The following is a 24787-nucleotide window of genomic DNA, read 5'->3' on the forward strand; positions in this document are numbered from 1 at the left end:
TGCAGTGATATAAAATTTGGCAAGGCTACATTTGGAGCATTGTGCACAGTTTTGGTCACCCTGTTATAGAAAATATATTATAAACCTGAAAAAGCACAAGAGAAGACTTACCAGGACGTTGCTTGGATTTAGAGGCCTGAGTTATAAAGAGAGATTATGTAGACTATGACTTTATTTCCTAGAACATAAAGAGATTGAGGGGTGACCTGCTAGATGCAGGGGATCCTAACCTGAAGTCCACAGAACCCCTAATGGTGGGGGCTAATGGCATAAAAAAGGTTAGGAGCCCCTGTGGATCATGAATGCCTTAGATAAGGCAAAAGCACATAGTCTCTTCTCCAGTGAGCTGGGACGCTAAAATCAAGAGGTCATCGTTTTAAGGAGAACTTATTTTTAATCTGCAAAACATAGTTTTAAGCATCTGCAGAATCTCTTGGGCATAGTTTTAAGATTAGAAAGGGGATATTGGAAAGGCACATCAGGGGTAGCTTTATCAATGCAAAGGGGGTTGAGCATTTTGAATGAGCTCCTTGAAATAATGGTTGAGGCAAGCTCATTAGCAACATGTAAAAGGCATCTAGATATGTACACGAATAGGACGAGTTTAGAGGGTTATGGGCCAAATGTTGGCAGATGGGACTAGTTCACTGGGCAACATAGTCACATGGATGAATTGGACCAAGTGACTTGTTTCCATGCTATAAGACGCTATGCTTCTAAACCAATGCTTACCTTGCCACTTTTATTACAGATCTGACATTACCTTGGCTGTTCACCTGACAACATTGAATTTGCTTCAACATACACAGGATATAGGAAATTGTGTTCTCCATATCCAACCTCCTGCTGTCACTGATAACTTAAAGAAATCAGGTAGAGATGATTTAAGTCACCTTAAATGGCCTGCTAATGTGTTTTCAGTTGCATTCTCCCTTTGTACAGACTTGTGACTTAAGAAGTAATGAATCTTAAATGTTTGATGTGACTTCATTGTATTTGTCAATATTATGACTTTTTTTTAATACAAGATTGTGGACATGGAGAGCAATCTGACTATCACCGGTGAATCTGAAAGTGGATCTGTTTTCTCCACAATACTGGTTGGGCTTGTGTTCGGCGTGATTACACTAATAACAATCTTCGGCAATGTGTTGGTGTGCTTAGTGGTGGGGTTGAACCGTCATCTCCAGGGCCATACCAACTGTCTTATTGTGTCCCTGGCGGCAACTGACCTACTGCTGGGTTTGCTGGTCATGCCTTTCTCAACAATCTTAGAGCTGCTAAATTCAGAATGGCCTTTTGGGTCCACCTTCTGTAATATCTACACCAGCTTGGATGTCATGCTGTCCACCGCTTCTATCCTCAATCTGTTTGTGATCAGCCTCGAGCGTTACCTTGCCGTCACTGCCCCTCTGAGGTACATCACGGTCATTACTCCAAAGCGTATTGTCATCTCACTCGGACTGATTTGGAGCATTTCCATCATGTTCTCCTTCTTGCCCATCAACATGGGATGGAATACCAAAGATCTATTAGTGCAAAGCTCAAATGCGACCACTGACTGCCACTTAGAACTGAACACAACCTTTGCCATTGTGGATGCGTTCATCACCTTTTATATTCCTTTAGTCATCATGAGTTTAACTTATTACAAAATATTCAAAATTGCAAGGGGACAGGCCAGAAGAATCAACAACGCCAGGAGATGTAGAATTCTGAAGGAGCATAAAGCAACAGTAACTCTAGCAACTGTGATGGGAGTCTTCATTATTTGCTGGTTCCCTTATTTTACAGTGTTTCTCCATGAAGGGATTTCAGGAATTCGAACCGACAAGACCACTTTTGTTGTGGTGCTATGGATGGGTTATGTAAACTCAGGTCTGAATCCCATAGTGTACGCTGTACTCAACCGGGAATTCCGCATGGCATACAAGAAGCTACTGTTTTGCAGGAAAAGGAATGCACACAAGCAGGGCTCCCACATCATCTATCGGACCTGTCAGTCCAGGAATGAACAGTGCCACCAGTTGGTCCAAATTCTGGATGATAACGAGCCTAGCTCTGACATTACTAAAGATACTGGCATCAGCAAAGAAGAGTCTGAAAGGTAATACATTCTCAGTCTTTGTCTATGATGGTTTCCTGTGAAGTTTCTTTTGGTGGGACTCTGAGTCATGGGATAAAACAGTTGCCAGCAAGAGCAAATCAAGTAATCAGGATAGCTTGTAAAAGCAAGGAACAGAATCATCAGTTAAGCTGCATTTATTTCATTGTTTGAGGTTTAACAGTTAAGGCAGACAAACTAAGCATGAAATGGCTCCGAGGACTGGCCATAATAGAATACATGGCAGAGAGAAAGGCAAGACTGTCTTACAGATGGACAAGGAGGGGTTATAGATGTTTTGTTGAGGGAGGTACCAGCAGTACTTAGTTCTTGGGGGGGGGCGGAATCATACCGTGAGTCCAAAAGGGTAGAACTTCACAATAATAATCAGACAGTCACTCTAGTAGGACCATATTATAGACCCCCACAATAGTAAGCAGGAACTTAAAGAGCAGATGTGTAGAGAAATTTTTGTAAGAAAAATAGGACCACAATAGGAGTCAATATATAGGGGGCCTTACTCAGAAAGGTGCAATAAGGGACCTCCTTTTAAATCCCTTTATGATTACCTCTTGTAATCATAATTCTATTAGTTTAAGACCATAATAAAAAAGTATAAGGCAGGCCCACAGGTTAAGTTCCTAAACTAGAGCAGAACTAATTTTGAGGCCTTTACACAAGACTTGATTTGGTGGATCTGTTTGAAGGGAAAGACACAAAAGTCATGGGAGGCTTTTAGGAGTGTGATAGCAAGTGTCCAAGTGCAGCATATTTCTGTTAAGAGTGAAGGGTAAACCTGTCAAGTTTAGGGAACCTTCTCTGATGAAAGATATTGAAGCACTGGGCAAAAAAAGAAAATGAAGGAAATAGACATTCGTTTTACTAGGTCATGGGCTAGTGAACCCTTTCTCCATGACAAAACGATTAAGAATACTCCTTGGAGGGAAATTAGGATGGCAAATAAAGGTTATGAGATGGATCTGGCAGGAAAGGTGAGGAAAAATCCCAAGAATTCCTATAGCTATATTAAGAGTAAAAAAGGTAGCTAGGGAGAAAGTAGATCCCCTTAGAGATCAGCAGGGCAACTTACATTTGAACTTTCAGAGACAGATGGAAATTTTAACAGATATTTCACTTTGGTATGAACATGGTTGCTCAAGAGAAAAGGGATAAAGGTAGAGATGTTGTTTACATGGGCTTTTTCAGGGCTTCTGATAAGGTCCGGCCTCGGAGGTTGGTCTACATCCACTGCATTGCTTTCACTAACATTCCTGGTAACTTCCTCAATAAATTCTATAAGATTGGTTATACATGACCTACCACAGACAAATATCTTTGATGCTACGTAGAATAGCTGTTAGCACAACACTATTACAGCTTGGGCATCAGAGTTCAGAGTTTAATTTTGGTGTCCTCCTTCAAACTTTGTACGCATATCTGAGTGTCTCGGTTTCTTCCAGGTGCTCTGGTTTCTTCTTATTATTAAACTGTTTCTTAAGCAAAAGGACAACCTTAGCTATCCTCTGGTCATCCAGCACCTAACCTGAGGCTAAAAACATTTTAAGTATCTCTGCTAAGGCCCCTGCAATTTCTGCACTAGCCTCCCACAAGGTTGAAGGAACACCTTCTCAGGCCCTGGGGATTAATCCACCTTAATTTGCCTCAAGATAGCAAAGCCCTCCTCTTCTATAATCTGTATGTGATCCATGACCTCACTGCTGCTTGGCCTCACTTCAATGGACTCTGTGTCCATCTCTTGAGTAAATTCAGATGCAAAAAATCCATTTAAAATCTCTTTCAGTTCCATGCATAGATGATCACTTTGATTTTTCAGAGGCCAATTTTGTCCCTTGCTATCGTTTTGATCTTAATGCGTACTATCTATGGAAGCCTCTGGGATTCTTCTTCACCTTGTCTGCTAGAGCAAACTCCTGTGTTCTATTAACCCTCCTGATTTCATTCTTAGCTGTTCTCTTGCATTATACTCATCATGTACCTCATTTATTCCTTCCTGTCTATACCTGTTATGTACCACCTTCTTTATCTCAACCAGGGCCTCAACTAAAGCTACTTCCACACTATGCCAGATAATTTTGAATACGAAGCTTTTTCTCTTCGTTTTGACTCTCTGTCCACACTAAAATGACGTTTTCATCCCCCAAAAATGGAGATTTTCAGAAATGGTCTCCGGAGTGAATAAACCTGAAAACACCTAATATCCGTTGCAATGTGTATGGGGTAACCGGAGCTTTTTAAAACCACTGTCATGACTGCCGGAACAGATGGTGGCAGCCCGGCATTTCATTGTTTTCTCCTTCTTCTTCTTCTTCTTATTATTACTACTTTATTGTCGCCAAACAATTGATATTAAAGCATACAATCATCACAGCGATATTTGATTCTGCGCTTCGCAGAACCTAACAATTTCAGAACAGACGGCAATGAGACTGAAGCCAGAAGAGTTAGAAATGTACTCACCAAATACTTTGACCCATTGCTTACTGAATAAATAAGTATACTCACTTTGCCCTGTTTTCTGTCCTTGCTTGTATGAAGGTGGTTTACCTATTTATGCAAGTACTTCTCTGACAATAGATGTGTAACAACTTAATATAATATTGTATGAAAATACCAGATAACACTGATGCAGGCATGTTTTATACATTTAACAAGGTGCTTTATTAATGCAACAAAGTTAGTCAATTTTTCAATGATCGTCGTCAGCCAGGTCATACTGTCTGTGAACTCCCCGTCGGTTGCCTCCATACGCTCCAGTATTTGTTTTTTTTAGTTTTAAGTCCTTCTACGCGAGAGCCAAGAGCAATTCTTTTTAAGTTTTTCTACTCTGTAACTGGACAAACGCGCACTAAGTATACTGTTTCCTCTTGGCTTGTTTTCTGTGTGTCCTGCGCGTGCCCAGTAGAGGAGATTCGCCCAAATATCCGTGTTAGTGTGGACAAAGAAATATTTTGAAAAACGCTTAGTGTGTACGCCTGTCATTTTTACTCGAAACTGGCATTTTCAAAATTATCCAGCGTAGTGTGGACATAGCCTAAGGTTGCCTAAACCTATTATCCTTGCCTTTTATCTGACAGGAACACACAAACTCTGCAATCTCAAAATTTGTCTTTTCCACTTAACAAACACATCTTTGTCAGAAAATAACCTATCACAATCCACGCTTGCTAGATCCCTTCAGATATCATCAACATTGGCATTTCTCCAATTTAGAATCTCAAACTGAGGACCAGACCTATCATACTCCATAATTATCTTAAAATTAATGGTTCCCCACTGCAAACTTCGGTCACCTGCCCTGATTCATTCCCTAACTGGTGATCTAGTATCACGCTCTCTCTAGTTAGGATCTCTATGTACTGATGAAGGAAACTTTCCTGAATACATTTCACAAACTCTATTCCATCCAACCCTTTCATGGTATTGAAGACCCAGTCAATATGTGGGAAGTTAAAATCATTTACTGTCACACTCTTATGTTTCTTACAACAGTCTGTAATCTCTCCACAAATTTGTTGCTCTAAATCCCACGTACTGTTTAATGGTCTATAATAAAATCCCCCTTTCTTAATCCTCAGTTCCACCCATATAGCCTCAGTGGACAAGTTCTCCAGTCTGTCCTGTCGGAGCACTGCTGTGACATTTTCCTTGACTAGTAATGCTACCCCTCCCTTTTCAATCCCTCCCACTCTATCATATTTAAAACAATGAAATGCTGGAGAATTGAACTGCCAGTGCTGCCCCTTCTGCAGCCAAGTGTCACTAATAGCTATAATGTCATAATTACATGTCCTAAGCTCATCCATCTTTTCTAAAATATTCATTGCATTGAAATATACACAGCTCACAACAGTAGTCGCACCTAGATCAACCTTTTGATTCCTAACTTTGTATGTAGACTTAACACATCTTTCTCCACAACCACTCCACAATCTGCACTGGCGCTTGGGTTCCTAATCCCCTGCAACTCTATTTTAACACTCCCCCCCCCCCCCACCCGCTCTCAAAATAGGTTCTGAATAAGGACAGGAGCTCTGGGAATGTCTACAGAAAGTCAAATCCTGAAAACTAATACTTTATAAACAGTAACGATCATGTATTTGAAGTAAAATTTGGTACTTCCAGAAGTGACTTAATAGGAAGCAATGGAAAATAGCAGACAAGAAATTTTAAGTTTGTTTTCCTCATCACAACTGCTCAGTTCTTCTGTAAAGCATAGTCATAATGAATGTTAGAATCATAGTAATAATGAATGTTAGGATCAGAATCAGGATTATTGTCTCTGATATAAGTCATAAAATTTGTTGTTTTGTGGCAGCAGTGCAGTACAGGCATAAGAAATTATTATAAGTTACATTAAAAATAAACCAATAAAATTGTGCAAGAGAAATAGGGAGAGGATGTTCAAGGGGTCATTGATCATTTAGAAGTTTAATGACAGAGGGGAAGAAACTGTTCTTAAAACATTGAGTTTGGATCTTTAGGCTCTTGTACCTCCTCCCTGATGGTAGTAATGAGAAGAGGGCTTGTCCCAGATGGTGAGAGTTTTTAAGGATAGATGCCGCTTTCTTGAGGCATTGCCTTTTGAAGGTGCCCTTGGTAATGGGGGAGGCTTGAGCCAATGATGGAATTGGTGAGTCATCAACCCACTGAAGCCTCTTATGACCCTGTGTATTGGTGTCTCCACACCAGGTGGTGATCAACTAGTCAGAATGCTCTCCACAGTACATCTGCAGAAATTTGCTAGTGTTTTTGGTGACATACCAAATCCCCATAACAGGATAGATCATCTGAGATTTTGACTCCTTGCTCACCTTTTCCACTGCTGACCCCGAAATGATGATTGATGTGTGCTCTTCTGACTTCTCCTTCCTGATGTCTACAATTACATCCTTAATCTTATTGACATTGAGTGCAAGGTTATTGTTGTGACACTATTTGACCAGCCAATCTATTTCAGTCCTGTACACCACACTGTCACCATCTGAGTTTCTGCCAACAACTGTGGTGTCATCAGTGAATTTATACAAACTTATACTCAATGTCAGTAAGACCAAGGAATTGACTGTGGACTTAAGGAAGTAGGAATTGAGGGAACACACACTAGTCCTCATTGAGGGATCAGAAGTGGAAAGTGTGAGCAGTTTTAAGTCCCTGGGTGTCAAAATCTCTGAGGATCTATCCCGGACTCAACACGTAGATGCAATTACAAAGAAGGCACAACAGTGGTTATACTTCATTAGGAGTTTGAGGACAATTGGTATGTCAGCGAAGACAATGGCAAGTTTCTACAGATGTACCATGGAGAGCACTCTAACTAGTTGCATCACCATCTGGTATGTAGGAGACAGTGCACAGGATTGGAAAAGGCTGCAGAAAGGTGTAAGCTATGCCAGCTTCATCATGGGCACTAGCCTCCCCATCAATGAAGGCATCTTCAAAAAGTAATGCCTCAAAATGACAGCTCCATCGTGAAGGAGCCCACCTCACCCAGCCTATGCCTACTTCTCATTGTTACCATCAAGAAGGAGGTACAGGACCCTGAAGACACACACTCAACATTATGGGAACAGCTTCTGCCCCTCCGCCATTGGATTTGTGAATGGACAATAAACCCATAGACACTCACTCAGTATTTTTTCCTCTCTTTTTGCCCTACTTATTTAATTCTCTTTTTTATATATACTTATTTTAATTTATAGCTTTTTAATTATTATGTATTGCAATGTAGTACTGCCACATAACAAGTTTCACAACACATGCCTGCGATATTAAACTTGATTCTGCTTGGCTTTTGAGCCGTGCTTAGTCATACTGTCATGAGTGTAGAGACAGTAGGGCAATGGGCTAAGCACCCATCCCATCCATGAGTTACACCTGTGTTGATTGTTGGCAAGAAAGAGATACTAATTCCGATCCACACTGACTGTGGTCTCCTGAAGAGGAAGTCAAGAATCCAGTTACAGAAAGAGGTACAAAGGCCCAGATTTTGAAGCTGGTTGATTAGTTCTGAGGGGAGATGGTGTTGAATGCCAAACTGTAATCAATAAACAGCAGCTTGACATAGGCATTACTGTTGTCCAGGTGGTCGAAAGCCCAGTGGAGAGCCAGTGAAATTGTGTCTACTTTAGACCTTTTGTGGCAGTAGGCAAATTGCAAAGGTAAAGATCCTTGCTTGGGCTGGAATTAATTCTAACCACCACGAACCTCTCAGAACATGTCATCACAATAGATATGAGCACTACTGAGTGATAGTCATTGACGCAGCTCACCCTGCTCTTCTTGACCACCAGTACGATGAATGCTCTTTTCAATCAGGTGGCTACGTCTAACTGCATCAGTGAGAGGTTGAAGATGTCCTTGAACACTCCAGCCAGTCGGCACAGGTTTTCAGTGCCTGTCATCTTGCAAGGGTTTACCTTCTTGAATGTTCTGATATCAGCCTCCGGGACAGAGATCATAGGTTTGCCAGATATTTTGAGTACTTACGGAGGTGTAATTTCATTCTCCCATTCATGTTGTTCATAAAAGGCGTTGAACTCATATATAACCATATAACAATTACAGCACGGAAACAGGCCATCTCGGCCCTTCTAGTCCGTGCCGAACTCTTACTCTCACCTAGTCCCACTGATCTGCACTCAGCCCATAACCCTCCATTCCTTTCTTGTCCATATAGTTGTCCAATTTAACTTTAAATGACAACATCGAACCTGCCTCAACCACTTCTGCTGAAAGCTCGTTCCACACAGCTACCACTCTCTGAGTAAAGAAGTTCCCCCTCATGTTACCCCTAAACTTTTGCCCTTTAACTCTCAACTCATGTCTTCTTATTTGAATCTCCCCAACTTTCAATGGAAAAAGCCTATCCACATCAACTCTATCTATCCCCCTCATAATTTTAGATACCTCTATCAAGTCCCCACCAACCTTCTACGTTCCAAAGAATAAAGACCCAACTTGTTCAACCTTTCTCTGTAACTCAGGTGATGAAACCCAGGTAACATTCTAGTAAATCTTCTCTGTACTCTCTCTATTTTGTTGACATCTTTCCTATAATTCGGTGACCAAAACTGTACACAATACTCCAAATTTGGCCTCACCAATGCCTTGTACAATTTCAACATTACATTCCAACTCCTATACTCAATGCTCTGATTTATAAAGGCCAGCATACCAAAAGCTTTCTTCACCACCCTATCCACATGAGATTACACCTTCAGGGAACTATGCACCATTATTCCTAGATCCCTCTGTTCTACTGCATTCTTCAGTGCCCTACCATTTACCATGTATGTCCTATTTTGATTAGTCCTACCAAAATGTAGCACCTCACATTTATCAGCATTAAACTCCATCTGCCATTTTTCAGCCCACTCTTCTAACTGGCCTAAATCTCTCTGCAAGCTTTGAAAACCTACTTCATTATCCACAACTCTACATATCTTAGTATCATCTGCATACTTACTCATCCAATTTACCACCCCATCATCCAGATCATTAATGCATATGATAAATAACATTGGACCCAGTACAGATCCCTGAAGAACACCACTAGTCACCGACCTCCAATCTGACAAACAGTCATCCATCACCACTCTCTGGCATCTCCCATCCAGCCACTGCTGAATCCATTTTACTACTTCAATATTAATACCTAATGATTGAACCTTCCTAACCACCCTTCCCTGTGGGACCTTGTCAAAGACCTTACTGAAGTCCATATAGACAACATCTACCGCTTTACCCTCGTCAACTTTCCTAGTAACTTCTTCAAAAAATTCAATAAGATTTGTCAAACATGACCTTCCATGCACAAATCCATGTTGACTGTTCCTAATCAGACCCTGTCCATCCAGATAATTATATATACCATCCCTAAGAATACTTTCTATCAATTTACTCACCACTGATGTCAAACTTACAGGCCGATAATTGCTAGGTTTACTCTTAGAACCCTTTTTAAACAATGGACCAATATGAGTAATACGCCAATCCTCCGGCACCATCCCCGTTTCTAATTGCATTTGAAATATTTCTGTCAGAGCCCCTGCTATTTCCACACTTACTTCCCTCAATGTCCTAGGGAATATCCTGTTAGGACCCTGGAGACTTATCCACTTTTATATTCCTTAAAAGCTCCAGTACTTCCTCTTCTTTAATCATCATAGTTTCCATAAATTCTCTACCTGTTTCTCTTATCTTACCCGATTCAATATCCTTCTCCTTAGTGAATACCGAAGAAGAGAAATTGTTCAGAATCTCCCCCATCTCTTTTGGCTCCACACATAGCTGTCCACTCTGATTCTCTAAGGGACCAATTTTATCCCTCACTATCGTTTTGCTATTAATATAACAGTAGAAACCCTTGGGATTTATTTTCACCTTACTTGCCAAAGCAACCTCATATCTTCTTTTAGCTTTTCTAATTTCTTTAAGATTCTTTTTACATTCTTTATATTCCTCGAGCACCTCATATTCTCCATGCTGCCTATATTTGTTGTAGATATCTCTCTTTTTCCGAGCTAAGTTTCCAATATCCCTTGAAAACCATGGCTTTCTCAAACTTTTAACCTTTCCTTTCAACCTAACAGGAACATAAAGATTCTGTACTCTCAAAATTTCACCTTTAAATGACCTCCATTTCTCTATTACATTCTTCCCATAAAACAAATTGTCCCAATCCACTCCTTCTAAATCCTTTCGCATCTCCTCAAAGTTAGCCTTTCTCCAATCAAAAATCTCAACCCTGGGTCCAGACCTATCTTTCTCCATAATTATATTGAAACTAATGGCATTATGATCACTGGACCCAAAGTGCTCCCCAACACAAACCTTCGTTACCTGACCTATCTCATTCCCTAACAGGAGGTCCAACACTACCCCTTCTCTAGTTGGTACATCTATGTATTGCTGCAAAAAACTATCCTGCACACATTTTACATCTCCAAACCATCCAGCCCTTTTACGGTATGGACTTCCCAGTCTGTGTGTGGAAAATTAAAATCTCCCACAATCACAACCTTGTGCTTACTACAAATATCTGCTATCTCCTTATGAATTTGCTCCTCCAATTCTTTCTCCCCATTTGGTGGTCTATAATACAGCCCCATAAGAGTTACTACACCTTTCCCATTCCTCAATTCCACCCAAATAGCTTCCCTAGATGAGCCCTCTAATCTGTCCTGCCAGAGCACCAGCTGTAATATTTTCTCTGACAAGCAATGCAACACCTCCACCTCTTGTCCCTCCGATTCTATCACACCTGAAGCAATTAAATCCAGGAATATTTAGTTGTCAATCACACCCCTCCTGTGACCATGTTTCACTAATAGCTACCACATCATACTTCCAGGTATCAATCCATGCTTTAAGCTCCTCCACCTTTCTTATAATGCTCCTAGCATTAAAATAAATGCATTTAAGAAATTTTCCACCACTTACTCTCTGATTATCACTAATGGTACAAACAACTTTACTATTTTCTTTTTCTTCCTTCTTCCCTACATCTGTTCCTACACTCCTACATCCCCATCAACAATATCCAAAACGATGTACTTATTGGTGGTAACGGCCACAGGGGTGCTATGGTCATTCTGTCTATTCCCCTTCCCTCTTCTGACAGTCACCCAGCTACCTGTCTCCTGGCCCTTAGGGGTGACTATCTCCCTGTGACTCCTCTCTATTTCTGCCTCTGCCTCCCGAATGATCCGAAGTTCATCCAGCTCCAGCTCCAGTTCCCTAACTCGGTTTGTCAGGAGCTGCAGCTGGATGCACCTATCGCAAGTGTAGTATTCAGGGACGATTGTGCTTGCCCTGACTTCCCCCACATCCTGCAAACGGAGCACTCAACTGCCCTAACTGCTGCCTCCATTACCTGCTCTTAAGGTAATTAGATTTATTAAAGGAACTTACCCGGCCTTACCACACTTGGAATGAAGCTCTTCCTCTGCCTCTGCTCGCCGAAGCCTCAGGAGCCAAAGCCTTCCTACTCTGTCTCCCTCTACTCCCTTGCCTGCTCCGTTAAACTGTTCCCTTTTAAATACTCCTGCTGCCTCAGGGTCCGACTTACATGCGCTTGCGCAGCCGTGCCCCGTTCAACTGTCGAAGAAAATGCATCAGGGACAAGTCAGTGAGAACTGTAGCATTTTCATTCAGATCTGAAGCTGAGTCCCTGAACATAGTTGTGTAAAAAGATTCAAGCCGTCTGTAAGTGCTCTTCCTCCTCCTTTGATTATACCTTCGCAGTCCTCACCACTGGTGCTGTGGTCTTCAGTCTCTGTCTGTGTGCCAGGAATTGAAGCATCACTGCCAATTATGCTATTAAGTTTTGCCTTCTAAGAAGTAATGGCATACAGACCCTGACGTACATCTAACTTCACATGAAATGTGCCTTTTTGCTGTCATAATAGTGTTCTGTAAGGCATAGTTGGACTTGTAGGGTTCTGGATGTCTTGTCTTAAACACCACAGATCTAGCCCTCAGCAGAATGCAAATCTCCTAGTTCATCCACAACTTCTGGTTTGATTATGTTTAGTATGTTCTTGAAGGCACATACTCGACCACACAGGTATTGAACTTGGTGACAATTGTGGCATTTTCATTCAGATCCAAAGATGAGTCCCTAGATATGGTCCAGTATACTGATTCAAAGCAGTTCTGTAAACACTCTTCTTGCTCCCTTGACCATATCTTCATGGTGCTCTCCACTGGTGGTGTGGTCTTCAGTTTCTGCCCATACACTAGGAGTAGAAGTACAGTTAGGCGATTGGACTTGTCAATGTGCCGGTGTGACATGGCACGGTAAGCATTTTTCAGGGTGGTGTGACAGGTACTAAATGTGTTGGCTCCTCTGCTTCCACAGGGGACATGTTAGCGGTAGTTTGTCAGACTTCTTTAAGCTGACCTGATTGAAGTCTCCCTCAATGACTGGGAAGGCATCAGGGTGTGCTGTCTCGTGACTGGGGATTACTTATATGTTTTTCATTTATTGCAGGAATCATAACCAAATATGCTAAATATAAATTCTACTACAGACTTCAGCCTCTGAATTTAAAAAAAAATGCTAAATAATGCAATTAAAATCAGGGTTTATCGTTGCTGTACTTTGAATATTTTTTTACTGTTTTTACTACTCTAGAAATAAAACACATTAATATATTCTGGGAAATGAAATGTACTTTCAGGGCAGATCAAGTACATGTGCTGTGGATTAGATGCAGGCTTTGTGCTAAATATTAACAAGATACTTAAACTCTGACTTCAGTAGAGCAGCTCTTGCTGCAGTATTGACGTTTCCACTTCTAACTAATGAATCTGGATAGAACAGTCATTCTGCAGTAAATCATGGGAAAATCTGTGCTAACAGATTCGGAAATTATGTCAAGACTGTAAAGCCAGTTTCATTTGGGACTGATAGAAAGAAGATATTTTGTAACAGCAGTCAGACCTGGATTTGAAACCCTTAAAGATGGTAGGTTCCCACACTATTTTCAGTGTACATTGGTTCCATTTAATATCAGAAAATGTATACAATATACAACCTGAAATTCTTACTCTCTGCAGACTAATGGAAATATATTTGCATTTCTTCAACAGATGCAAAATTAGCCCGTTGAGTGTTTTGAACAAAGCAGAACATGTTCTTTTAAATTACATATTTGCAATTCAGTGTATATTATTACCTTGATTGTACTCAACTGTGCTTCCAAAATGTTTCATGTATGTAGAATATAAAACAGGACAGTCTGTGCCAACCAAGATGTTAATCTAAATTAATCTCATCCGGCTACACGTGGTCCAAACCCTTTTTCCCTGCCAGTTCTTGCACCTGGCCAAATTCTTCTTAGGTTTTGCTATCATATTGATTTGATGAGATTGGACTATAGCACTACTCACCCCACCATAATTAGAGGGAACTAGTGGCGCAAATACGTAGGGAGATAACTATAGAAATAGAAACATAGAAACATAGAAAATAGATGCAGGAGTAGGCCATTCGGCCCTTCGAGCCTGCACCGCCATTCAGTATGATCATGGCTGATCATCCAACTCAGAACCCTGCCCCAGCCTTCCCTCCATACCCCCTGATCCCCGTATCCACAAGGGCCATATCTAATTCCCTCTTAAATATAGCCAATGAACTGGCCTCAACTGTTTCCTGTGGCAGAGAATTCCACAGATTCACCACTCTCTGTATGAAGAAGTTTTTCCTAATCTTGGTCCTAAAAGGCTTCCCCTTTATCTTCAAACTGTGACCCCTCGTTCTGGACTTCCCCAACAGCGGGAACAATATTCCTGCATCTAGCCTGTCCAATCCCTTTAGGATTTTATATGTTTCAATCAGATCCCCCCTCAATCTTCTAAATTCCAACGAGTACAAGCCCAGTTCATCCAGTCTTTCTTCATATGAAAGTCCTGCCGTCCCAAGAATCAATCTGGTGAACCTTCTTTGTACTCCCTCTATGGCAAGGATGTCTTTCCTCAGATTAGGGGACCAAAACTGCACACAATACTCCAGGTGTGGTCTCACCAAGGCCTTGTACAACTGCAGTAGTACCTCCCTGCTCCTGTACTCGAATCCTCTCGCTATAAATGCCAGCATACCATTCGCCTTTTTCACTGCCTGCTGTACCTGCATGCCCACTTTCAATGACTGGTGTATAATGACACCCAGGTCTCGTTGCACCTCCCCTTTTCCTAATCGGCCACCATTCAGATAATAATCTGTTTTCCTATTTTTGCCACCAAAGTGGATAACTTCACATTTATCCACATTAAATTGCATCTGCCATGAATTTGCCCACTCACCCAACCTATCCAAGTCACTCTGCATCCTCTTAGCATCCTCCTCACAGCTAACACTGCCACTCAGCTTCGTGTCATCTGCAAACTTGGAGATGCTGCATTTAATTCCCTCATCCAAGTCATTAATATATATTGTAAACAACTGGGGTCCCAGCACTGAGCCTTGCGGTACCCCACTAGTCACCGCCTGCCATTCTGAAAAGGTCCCGTTTATTCCCACTCTTTGCTTCCTGTCTGCTAACCAACTCTCCACCCACACCAATACCTTACCCCCAATACCATGTACTTTAAGTTTGCACACTAATCTCCTGTGTGGGACCTTATCAAAAGCCTTTTGAAAATCCAAATATACCACATTCACTGGCTCACCCCTATCCACTCTACTAGTTACATCCTCAAAAAATTCTATGAGATTCGTCAGACATGATTTTCCTTTCACAAATCCATGCTGACTTTGTCCGATGATTTCACCGCTTTCCAAATGTGCTGTTATCACATCTTTGATAACTGACTCCAGCAGTTTCCCCACCACCGACATTAGGCTAACCGGTCTATAATTCCCCGGTTTCTCTCTCCCTCCTTTTTTAAAAAGTGGGGTTACATTAGCCACCCTCCAAACCTCAGGAACTAGTCTAGAATCTAACAGGTTTTGAAAAATTATCACTAATGCATCCACTATTTCTTGGGCTACTTCCTTAAGCACTCTAGGATGCAGACCATCTGGCCCTGGGGATTTATCTGCCTTCAATCCCTTCAATTTACCTAACACCACTTCCCTACTAACATGTATTTCACTCAGTTCCTCCATCTCACTGGACCCTCTGTCCCCTACTATTTCTGGAAGATTATTTATGTCCTCCTTAGTGAAGACAGAACCAAAGTAATCATTCAATTGGTCTGCCATGTCCTTGCTCCCCATAATCAATTCACCTGTTTCTGTCTGTAGGGGACCTACATTTGTCTTTACCAGTCTTTTCCTTTTTACATATCTATAAAAGCTTTTACAGTCAGTTTTTATGTTCCCTGCCAGTTTTCTCTCATAATCTTTTTTCCCCTTCCTAATTAAGCCCCTTGTCCTCCTCTGCTGAACTCTGAATTTCTCCCAGTCCTCAGGTGAGCCACTTTCTCTGGCTAATTTGTATGCTTCTTCTTTGGAATTGATACTATCTCTAATTTCTCTTGTCAGCCACGGGTGTACGACCTTCCTTGATATATTCTTTTGCCAAACTGGGATGAACAATTGTTGTAGTTCATCCATGCAACCTTTAAATGCTTGCCATTGCATATCCACCGTCAATCCTTTAAGAGTCATTTGCCAGTCTATCTTAGCTAATTCACGTCTCATGCCTTCATAGTTACTCCTCTTTAAGTTCAGAACCTTTGTTTCTGAATTAACTATGTCACTCTCCATCTTAATGAAGAATTCCACCATATTATGGTCACTCTTACCCAAGGGGCCTCTCACGACAAGATTGCTAATTAACCCTTCCTCATTGCTCAAAACCCAGTCCAGAATAGCCTGCTCTCTAGTTGGTTCCTCGACATGTTGGTTCAAAAAACCATCCCGCATACATTCCAAGAAATCCTCTTCCTCAGAACCTTTACCAATTTGGTTCACCCAATCTACATGTAGATTGAAGTCACCCATTATAACTGCTGTTCCTTTATTGCACACATTTCTAATTTCCTGTTTAATACCATCTCCGACCTCACTACTACTGTTAGGTGGCCTGTACACAGCTCCCACCAGCGTCTTCTGCCCCTTAGTGTTACGCAGCTCTACCCATATCAATTCCACATCTTCCTGGATTATGTCCTTCCTTTCTACTGTGTTAATCTCTTCTTTAACCAGCAACGCCACCCCACCTCCCCTTCCTTCATGTCTATCCCTCCTGAATATTGAATATCCCTGAACGTTGAGCTCCCATCCTTGGTCACCCTGGAGCCATGTCTCTGTGATCCCAACTATATCATAATCATTAATAACAATCTGCACTTTCAATTTATCCACCTTGTTACAAATGCTCCTTGCATTGACACACAAAGCCTTCAGGCGCTCTTTTACAACTCTCTTAGCCCTTATACAATTATGTTGAAAAGTGGCCCTTTTTGACGCTTGCCCTGGATTTGTCGGACTGTCACTTTTACTTTTCTCCTTAGTACTTTTCGGTTTGTAATAGTAGGCAATTTTAGCTTCCCTAATATTGACTGAGAGGAGTCAGAGTTGGTAGGAAGAGGTGCAATCGACGTTTCAGGCCGAGACCCTTCGTCAGGACTAACTGAAGGAAGAGTGAGTAAGGGATTTGAAAATTGGAGGGGGAGGGGGAGATCCAAAATGATAGGAGAAGACAGGAGGGGGAGGGATAGAGCCAAGAGCTGGACAGGTGATAGGCAAAAGGGGATACGAGAGGATCATGGGACAGGAGGTTCGGGAAGAAAGACAAGGGGGGGGGACCCAGAGGATGGGCAAGAGGTATATTCAGAGGGACAGAGGGAGAAAAAGGAGAGTGAGAGAAAGAATGTGTGCATAAAAATAAGTAACAGATGGGGTACGAGGGGGAGGTGGGGCCTTAGCGGAAGTTAGAGAAGTCGATGTTCATGCCATCAGGTTGGAGGCTACCCAGACGGAATATAAGGTGTTGTTCCTCCAACCTGAGTGTGGCTTCATCTTTACAGTAGAGGAGGCCGTGGATAGACATGTCAGAATGGGAATTGGATGTGGAATTAAAATGTGTGGCCACCGGGAGATCCTGCTTTCTCTGGCGGACAGAGCGTAGATGTTCAGCAAAGCGGTCTCCCAGTCTGCGTCGGGTCTCGCCAATATATAAAAGGCCACATCGGGAGCACCGGACGCAGTATATCACCCCAGTCGACTCACAGGTGAAGTGTTGCCTCACCTGGAAGGACCGTTTGGGGCCCTGAATGGTGGTAAGGGAGGAAGTGTAAGGGCATGTGTAGCACTTGTTCCGCTTACACGGATAAGTGCCAGGAGGGAGATCAGTGGGGAGGGATGGGGGGGAACGAGTGGACAAGGGAGTTGCGTAGGGAGCGATCCCTGCGGAATGCAGAGGGGGGGGGAGGGAAAGATGTGCTTAGTGGTGGGATCCCGTTGGAGGTGGCGGAAGTTACGGAGAATAATATGTTGGACCCGGAGGCTGGTGGGGTGGTAGGTGAGGACCAGGGGAACCCTATTCCTAGTGGGGTGGTGGGAGGATGGAGTGAGAGCAGATGTACGTGAAATGGGGGAGATGAGTTTAAGAGCAGAGTTGATAGTGGAGGAAGGGAAGCCCCTTTCTTTAAAAAAGGAAGACATCTCCCTCGTCCTAGAATGAAAAGCCTCATCCTGAGAGCAGATGCAGCGGAGACGGAGGAATTGCGAGAAGAGGATGGCATTTTTGCAAGAGACAGGGTGAGAAGAGCAATAGTCCAGATAGCTGTGAGAGTCAGTAGGCTTATAGTGGACATCAGTGGATAAGCTGTCTCCAGAGACAGAGACAGAAAGATCTAGAAAGGGGAGGGAGGTGTCGGAAATGGACCAGGTAAACTTGAGGGCAGGGTGAAAGTTGGAGGCAAAGTTAATAAAGTCAACGAGCTCTGCATGCGTGCAGGAAGCAGCACCAATGCAGTCGTCGATGTAGCGAAGGAAAAGTGGGGGACAGATACCAGAATAGGTTTGGAACATAGATTGTTCCACAAACCCAACAAAAAGGCAGGCATAGCTAGGACCCATACGGGTGCCCATAGCTACACCTTTAGTTTGGAGGAAGTAGGAGGAGCCAAAGGAGAAATTATTAAGAGTAAGGACTAATTCCGCTAGACGGAGCAGAGTGCTGGTAGGGGGGAACTGATTAGGTCTGGAATCCAAAAAGAAGCGTAGAGCCAACATTTAGAATATTAGAATATTAGAATATTAGAATATTCTAACCAACACTTAGAATATTAGAAACAGCATGTAGAAGATATTATTGTGCTTATTAATAGCTTCATTGGTGCAGAATATTTTAACCCTTTTCTAGAGTTTCTTATGTTAACAACAACAGATGAAGATTTGCCTAATATAGTTTAACTACTGACTTCAAACTGAACATGGTGGCCATTTAATAAACTTGCTGACAAGACCGTTCATTAGTTATATCCATGTTGCTTATGGTCTATGAGTAATGCAGATTCAATGTTAAATTATGAAGTGGAGTTGGACAACTTTACAGAGAATGCATTAGCAAAATAGGTGACTGCTTGTCAAATTCTACTTCCAGAAAGTGACATCACACATTTCCTTCAAGCAAAAAGGTGAACTCAAAATACCTATGTATTATACCTACGTATTATTTCTATGGATCAAACCGGATTTATTAAAAATCGCTATTCATCCTTTTATATTAGAAGGTTAATGAATATTATTTATACCCCCTCATTTACTACCCCGGAATGTATTATCTCTTTAGATGCTGAGAAAGCCTTTGACAGAGTTGAATGGCCTTATTTATTTAATGTTCTTGAGAAATTTAATTTTAATTTGACATTTATATCTTGGATTAAATTGTTATATTACTCCCCGGTAGCCTCGGTTTGTACAAATAATTATAGATCTCCTTTTTTTCGTCTTTTTCATGGCACTAGGCAAGGTTGCCCTCTTAGTCCTTTACTATTCAATATTGCTCTTGAACCTTTAGCAATTGCTATTCGTGACTCGCCAAATATTGTTGGTATTACCCGTGGAAACGAAATACATAAATTATCATTATATGCAGATGATCTGTTGTTATACATCTCTAACCCGGAGAAGTCAATTCCTGCTATCTTAGATCTGTTAGCTCAATTTAGTAACTTCTCTGGTTACAAATTGAATCTTAATAATAGTGAATTATTCCCTTTAAATAAGCATGTACCTACTTATGGACGTTTACCATTTAAATTGGTTACTGATTCATTTATATATTTAGGGATAACAATTACGAAAAAATATAAAGATTTATTTAAAGCTAATTTTTACCTTTAATTGATCAGATTAAACTTTTATTTACCAAATGGTCGCCAATCTCTTTGTCTTTGATTGGTCGGATTAATGCTATTAAGATGATCATTTTGCCCAAATTTTTGTATATATTCCAATTGGTTCCAATTTTCATCCCAAAATCTTTTTTTGATAACGTAGATTCAAAAATTTCCTCATATATTTGGCAGAATAAAAATCCTAGGTTAGGAAAAAGGTATCTACAGAAATCTAAAAAGGAAGGGGGGCTTGCCCTCCCGAATTTTAGATTTTATTACTGGGCAATTAATATTCGATATTTAAAATTTTGGTTACGAGATTTGGACGTATCTTTAAACCCTCATTGGGTAAATCTTGAATCTAATTCATTACAAGGGTTTTCCTTGGGTTCGGTTTTAGGAAGTTTACTTCCTTTTACTTCTTTTAAATTATATAAACAAATGAATAACCCAATAGTTAAGCATACTTTACGTATATGGTTTCAATTCTGAAGATTTTTTGGGTTTAATCAATTTATTCTAGCAAGTCCCATTATATCAAATTTTCTTTTTCAACCTTCCACGATGGATCAAGCTTACTTTGATTGGAAAACCAAAGGTATAATATCTTTTCGTGATTTATTTTTGGATAATTGTTTTATGTCTTTTGATCAACTCTCTAATAAATATAATTTACCCAGATCTCACTTTTTCAGATATTTACAGATTAGAAACTTTTTAATTACTGTTTCCCCTAATTTTCCACACCCATATCCAATGGACATTTTGGAAAAAATCTTAGATTTAAATCTCTCTCAGAAAAGTGTAGTAGCAATTATATATAATATAATTATGAATTTATGTCCTGATGCTTCTAATAAAATTAAAGCTGACTGGGAAAGAGAACTTGAGATTAATATACCGTCTGAAAAATGGGAAAAAATTCTTCAGTTGGTGAATTCATCCTCTGTATGTGCTAAGCATAGGTTGATACAGTTTAAAGTAGTGCACAAGGCTCATATGTCCAAAGATAAACTATCTCGTTATTACTCTTATATTAATCCAATATGTGACAGATGTCATTTCGAGATAGCTTCTTTAACCCACATGTTTTGGTCATGTCCCTTGTTGGAGAAATATTGGAAAGATATTTTTGATATTATTTCAATGGTCCTAAACATAGACTTACAACCTCATTCAATTACTGCTATTTTTGGACTACCAATGATAGACTTAAATAATTTAACCTCTTCATCACGAAGGATGATTGCATTTCTTACTTTAATGGCTAGAAGGTCCATTTTGTTGAATTGGAAAGAGATTAACTCTTGCAAAAATGCCATCCCCTTCTCGCAATTCCTCCGTCTCCGCCGCATCTGCTCTCAGGGTGAGGCTTTGCATTCTAGGACGAGGGAGATGTCTTCCTTTTTTAAAGAAAGGGGCTTCCCTTCCTCCACTATCAACTCTGCTCTTAAACGCATCTCCCCCATTTCACGTACATCTGCTCTCACTCCATCCTCCTGCCACTCCACTAGGAATAGGGTTCTCCTGGTCCTCACCTACCACCCCACCAGCCTCCGGGTCCAACATATTATTCTCCGTAACTTCCGCTACCTCCAACGGGATCCCACCACTAAGCACATCTTTCCTTTCCCCCCTCTCTCTGCATTCCGCAGGGATCGCTTCCTACGCAACTCCCTTGTCCATTCGTCCCTCCCATCCCTCCCCACTGATCTCCCTCCTGGCACTTATCCGTGTAAGCGGAACAAGTGCTACACATGCCCTTACACTTCCTCCCTTACCACCATTCAGGGCCCCAAACAGTCCTTCCAGGTGAGGCAACACTTCACCTGTGAGTCGACTGGGGTGATATACTGCGTCCGGTGCTCCCGATGTGGCCTTTTATATATTGGCGAGACCCGACGCAGACTGGGAGACTGCCTTACTGAACATCTACGCTCTGTCCACCAGAGAAAGCAGGATCTCCCAGCGGTCACACATTTTAATTCCACATCCCATTCCCATTCTGACATGTCTGTCCACGGCCTCCTCTACTGTAAAGGTGAAGCCACACTCAGGTTGGAGGAACAACAGCTTATATTCCGTCTGGGTAGCCTCCAACCTGATGGCATGAACATCGACTTCTCTAACTTCCGCTAAGGCCCCACCTCCCCCTCGTACCCCATCTGTTACTTATTTTTATGCACACATTCTTTCTCTCACTCTCCTTTTTCTCCCTCTGTCCCTCTGAATATACCTCTTGCCCATCCTCTGGGTCCCCCCCCCCATCTTTCTTCCCGGACCTCCTGTCCCATGATCCTCTCGTATCCCCTTTTGCCTATCACCTGTCCAGCTCTTGGCTCTATCTCTCCCCCTCCTGTCTTCTCCTATCATTTTGGATCTCCCCCTCCCCCTCCAACTTTCAAATCCCTTACTCACTCTTCCTTCAGTTAGTCCTGACGAAGGGTCTCGGCCTGAAACGTCGACTGCACCTCTTCCTACAGATGCTGCTTGGCCTGCTGTGTTCACCAGCAACTTTGGTGTGTGTTGCTTAACCCTCCTATGTTGTGTTTGAATTTGGAGAAAATTAAACGTGCAGTTTATGACCCCTCCATTAAGTTTGGAAAAACTTGGAGGCCATTCATTCAGCATTTTCACTTGATGTAATTTGATCATTTCCAAACTTGTTTTATCTCTCTGTACTGTTGTTGGAGGGGAATGGAGTTGTTGACACTAAGGTTTTCTTCTTTTCCATTTTTAAGTTGTTAGTTTTGCCCAAGTCTTTTAGTTTAGTTGATTAATTTTGTTTTTCTTTGGGGATGGGGTTTTTTTTTGGTTTTGTTTTTTTTTCTTTTTCATGATTTTTTTTTCAGTTTTTTTTTGATTTGTATTATCCGTTGTCAGTTCTACATGGTTGGGAGCTTTGTTAACTTACACTATCTGATTTTACAATTACTTTTCTTAAGTGTAACAATATTTCTCCTACTATTTGTATTATTGCTATGTTTTGTTTCTACACTTCAAAATTAATAAAAAGATTGAAAAAGAAGAAAATACCTACGTAGAAAACAAAAATTTTAGTCGACTATAATTAACATAACTTTATTGATTTTCTTGAATTTTCACATATTGATACTGATATTCTGAAGCTTCTGATACACTTCAGGCCACGTTTCAGGAAATCCCTTGTCTACAATATGTGTGGGAAATCCTGGCAATTCTGGAAAATGTTTCTCACTCTCTGCGTGTCACCTTGGCTGAACAGAGGAACACTTTCAGTGATAGACTAAGACAACTGCACTGCTCCAAAGAGCACTATATGAGGTCATTCTTACCCTCGGCCATTCAGTTCTATAATGTGTCAACCTATAGCCGGGAAAGTGATGACCCCTCCTGTTAGACTCTCCTTTTATTCTTTGTTACTTCTCTTCTAATATTTATATATTTGTATATCTGTACATTTGTAATGCTACCGTGACACTGTAATTTCCTTTGGGATGAATGAAATATTTATCTATCTATCTATCTATCAGTTATGTACTCAGTAATATTGTTCTACAATCATCATGTTTACTTAGTGGATCAGATAACTTAGTTTATTTGTTGTTTTTACCCATTACAGGAAGGTGCATCCTGCCCTTTAACCTGACATACAACTTGCTACATTTGAAATCTTGCCACTCCCTGAGGAAAACCAGAAGAGATCATCTCTTGCTGCAGAGACTTATAGTTGATAAGGATTGAAATGATGAAGAAAGAACTTGGGATTCCTGAATCTGATACCGAGGTGAATTCTTTAATACACCAAAAATTACTGGGCCTTGAGCACTGAACTGCTGTGTCCAGTATTTACATTGTTTTCAGCAAGAATATGCAATATTTGGTAATTTATTGATCACTGCTTTCCTTTGTTTGTTATTGAAAGATATTCAACAGTGTTTTACAGTTTGTTTATACATAAACAGAATTTCAAAGTTTATGCTTGTATCTGTATGTTAACCTTTAAACTTGTTTATTCTGTTCTATGGTTAGATTTATGATATTTTATAGTTATTGGTTAAAATGGATGACATATTTAAACCGTCAGATCAAAAATAAAATTCTCCCCAGAACATAACATGATCAATGTATTGAGTCTGCTTTTTATTGTAATCCTGGAACACAGGAAATAAAAGGTTATTTTCTATCACTCTCAAGGCAAGAACTCAAAATTTCCTACAAACTAAGAAATGAGTCCACCAGATTAAGTCTGTATTAAGTAAATTCATTTCATATTTAGATGAAGATGAATCATGAGACAGATTATGTCCTAACCACAAAACAGAAGCACAGCTGTAGATTCATAACCAAATGTTACCAATTATAACTATCACTGTGTCCTAATTTATTTTGCAATCTGGCTACCAAGTTGATAATATGTGGTACTACCATCTGATACAAGGCACCAAGAGAAGTGGTGATAGAGATGATAAATATGGTAGGAGGTAGTTCACATAATGTCTGTCATTGCAGGCACTGATGACATGCATTCAGGCAATAAGGCCATAAGAGGTAATTGTGGGCATACCTAGTACCTGGTCTAGGAACTACTAAACTGAGGAGGGTGATGGTTCTGAGAATTCTCCATGACCTGGAAACAATGAGCTTTTTGAAGGCAAAAAGGAAAGCAGACAGCACGTGAGTGCTGCCTAATACATAGAATATAAATAACAAGGGCTGCAAATATTCAGAAAATCAGGCTACCTTCTGTTGAGAGAGAAGAAAGTACTAATTGGTAGGAGGCAGCGAGTGGGAATAAAAGGATCCTTTTCTGGTTGGCTGCCAGTGACTAGTGGTGTTCCGCAGGGGAGGGTGTTGGGACTAATTCTTTTTATGCTGTATATAAAT

The 24787-nt window shown here is 41.0% G+C and overlaps 1 protein-coding gene across 1 annotated transcript; it reads left to right on the forward strand.

The window, feature by feature from the left end:
- The first annotated feature begins 814 nt into the window (after positions 1 to 814).
- On the forward strand, positions 815 to 23887 carry LOC140200822 (histamine H2 receptor-like). The gene is made up of 3 exons (XM_072264440.1): positions 815 to 873; positions 1029 to 2107; positions 23523 to 23887. The coding sequence occupies exons 2-3, from the start codon at positions 1038 to 1040 to the stop codon at positions 23542 to 23544; spliced, it is 1092 nt and encodes a 363-aa protein (XP_072120541.1). The 5' UTR covers positions 815 to 873; positions 1029 to 1037; the 3' UTR covers positions 23545 to 23887.
- The last annotated feature ends 900 nt before the right edge of the window (positions 23888 to 24787 follow it).

The sequence above is a fragment of the Mobula birostris genome, chromosome 7 (assembly GCF_030028105.1).
Source record: "Mobula birostris isolate sMobBir1 chromosome 7, sMobBir1.hap1, whole genome shotgun sequence".
NCBI classification, from domain to species: Eukaryota; Metazoa; Chordata; class Chondrichthyes; order Myliobatiformes; family Myliobatidae; genus Mobula; species Mobula birostris.